The 3090-nt window shown below is 39.2% G+C and overlaps 1 protein-coding gene across 5 annotated transcripts in view; it reads left to right on the top strand.

Annotated features, from left to right (window-relative positions):
* Positions 1 to 3090, top strand: part of LOC102674034 (zinc finger protein 423) — a 90588-nt gene that overhangs the window by 78671 nt on the left and 8827 nt on the right. For 4 of the 5 annotated variants that reach the window (XM_031510904.1, XM_006616678.2, XM_031510903.1 and 1 more), the window contains one exon: positions 1896 to 2134. In XM_031510904.1, coding sequence (XP_031366764.1) covers positions 1896 to 2134 — 239 coding nt within the window. Of the gene's footprint in view, positions 1 to 1895; positions 2135 to 3090 lie in introns of those variants that run through there. The other variant, XM_031510905.1, reaches the window with a different exon arrangement.

Raw genomic sequence — 3090 nt, 5'->3', positions numbered from 1 at the left:
ATGACCTATCAATGAAAATTAACCTAACTTATCGACGAATAAACGAAACCTATTTTACATATACTATTACTATTTTATTAAGTTTGCAAAAACTTATCGTTCGATTCGATAAAAACTATAATAACTATAAAATTCGATGATCTATTCTCGCGGAGCAATTGTGTTCATCGCGCAAATATTGGACAACAGATCAGGGATGGAAAAGTAAGCTCCAGAACGAATGACCTATCAATGAAAATTAACCTAACTTATCGACGAATAAACGAAACCTATTTTACATATATTACTATTTTATTAAGTTTGCAAAAACTTTGTTTGATTCGATAAAAACTATAATAACTATAAAAAAACTCGACGATCTGTTTTCGCGGAGCAATTGTGTTCATCGCGCAAATATTGGACAACAGATCGGAGATGGAAAAGGAAGTTCCAGAGCGAATGATCGTCCATCGATCAATGAAAATTAACCTAACTTATCGACGAATAAATCTTACATATAATACTTACAATTTTATTGAGTTTGCAAAAACTTATCGTTCGATTCGATCAAAACTAATAAGAAAAACTCGACAATTCATTCTCGCGGAGCAACTATGTGTTCACCGCGCAAATATTGGACAACAGATCGGGGATGGAAAAATGGAAGAAGTTGGAGAGCGAAGGATGCGCTTTTCTTCTATCCGTGAGGACGACCAGTCCTCTCTGGTGGAGGATGAACGACGACGAAGCCTCTTGACAATGTTCACGGGTTAATGGTACCAGTTTCACCGCATACTCGTTACGAAAACGATATAAAGGGACATGTAACGGGGAAGGTGAGGTCAGCCAGACTCTCGTAATATTTCTACGTGTTCGTTCGAGTTCGTAAGGTTCATTTATGGAACTGGTTCGTCTTACGACATTTATAAACCTGTTCCCCGAAAAGATCGCTCGTACGAATGTTCGCCACTCTCCTCGTTCCGCGTACGAAACATCGACGTTGCTCGCCGATCGACACACTCTGTTCCTCAAAACAAAGATCCTTGTTTCTTTTTTCTTTTTTCGCCTCTTCGTTTCTTTGCTTTCTTTGATTTTTGTTTTTTTTTTTTTTAGTTTTTCGATTTCTTTTGTTTTTTTTGCTTGTTGCTATAATCTTAGGTTTTTTTTGTTTCATTTGTTTCTTAGTTTCTTCTTGATTTCTTTATTTCATTTTTTTTCACAAATTCTTCTAGGTTTCTTCTTTCTCTGGTTTCTTGGCTTCTTGACTCCTTTCTTTTCTGGTTCTCAGATTCCTGAATTCCTAGGTTTCTTCTTTCTCTGGTTTCTTGATTTCTTGACTCCTTTCTTTTCTGATTCTTGGATCCCTAAATTCATAAGTTTCTTCTTTCTCTGGTTTCTTAGCTTCTTGACTCCTTTCTTTTCTGGTTCTCAGATTCCTGAATTCCTAGATTTCTTCTTTCTCTGGTTTCTTGGCTTCTTGACTCCTTTCTTTTCTGATTCTTGGATCCCTAAATTCCTAGGTTTCTTCTTTCTTTAGTTTCTTGATTTCTTAATTTCTTTTCTTGTTCCCTTCTTTAGGTTTCCTTAACTTGTTTTTCGCTTCCTAGACACAGAATTATCATTGTAACAATAATTCGTAACGAAAAATCGCGGAAAAGTCTTTCAACGGGGTAATCCCTCCAATATTATATCACACTTCTCCGTATCCTCCTTTCCCCTTTTACATTGATACAAATGGTATCCGTTCCATTTATCCACCTCAGAGGGAGGCAAGCATTTGTATCCCTTACCCGTCCACGATTTCCCCCGTCCGATCCCTAATTAAATAAATCGCGAAGAAAAAGAAATATTCGCGTATCTCTTTCTCTCCCATTTGATTGAACGAGAAATTCAAGCTTTCCCTGTTTAAATTGCAGAGGCGTTGGGGACCGGAAGTTCGTCGTGGCAGAGCGAGGATGGCGGACCAAACTCGCGGCGAGGCGGCGAGACGCCCTCGTCTTGCGCGACCCCGACGTCGGCCAGTTTCCCGTCGGAGCCAGAGGTCGACGCCGACGTCGGAGTGAACGCCGACGGGAGCAACGCGACAGCCCCTTACCCTTGCCAATTCTGCGACCGCACGTTCCCCCGGCTTAGCTATCTCAAGAAGCACGAACAGGTATCCACCATTATTATTACGTTATTTATTCTTTTCCTCCTCCCTCCCCCTTTCGCTCGACCCTTCCAATGGTCTCGACGAACCGTCGTAGCCGTGTTTGCATTTTTGCATCTCGTTTATTACGGTTTACCTTGGAAATTACAACCTTTGGAGAAAGATATTTTTCGTTTTATTATTATTATTATTTTTTTTTTTTCCTTTAGAAAATTAGAGAATCTCCAAAATATTTTCAATAATTGCCATAATTGGGGTTATTTACTTTCCTTTCATCTTTTCATTATATATGAAGATTATATATGTATATTTGGAAATGAATCAGTCATTTTTCACTGCGAGAATTATATATATTTGGAAAGTGATATAATTCAAATGTTTTTTTATTCTTAGTCTTTAAAATTATGGAATTATCAATCATTTATCTTTTTCCAAAATTATGTACATATTTAAGATTTTATTTGAGGAAACAATATAATACAAAATAATTCAAAATTTATGATACCAGTATCTATAATCACTTCTCCAAATTTCAAGGTTAAATATATATTCCAATCCAAGTGTTATTTTTATACTATCAACGCTCCTTGTAATTCAGCGAATATCGTCGAAGACGGAAACGCGCCACTTGAGTGGAGGCGCGAAGGACGCGTGGCCTCTCTCTCTCTCTCTCTCTCTCTCTTCCATTTTTCCATTTCGCGGTGGCGGTGGCATTAGAGAAGACAGATTCTCTTCCGCGTCCGAGTCTACGTCGAACGGGTCATCTTCGGGTCAAAATCTGTTCCATGGCCCATAACAGGTTGTACCGGTCAGGTTGTTCGTCCAGGTGGCTCTCCGTGCCTCGGCTTCTTCTCTACGCTTCTTCGAGCCTCGATATAAAAGCCGCTTCCACATACGCGAGCTGAATCGCGCCTCGCTTCGAGCAAAGATACGAGGCCGATAACGGAGATAAATTTCGTTCA

This window comes from Apis dorsata, unplaced genomic scaffold (genome assembly GCF_000469605.1).
Source record: "Apis dorsata unplaced genomic scaffold, Apis dorsata 1.3 scaffold_269, whole genome shotgun sequence".
Taxonomy (NCBI): Eukaryota; Metazoa; Arthropoda; class Insecta; order Hymenoptera; family Apidae; genus Apis; species Apis dorsata.
This window is presented reverse-complemented; position numbering and strand designations above follow the sequence as displayed.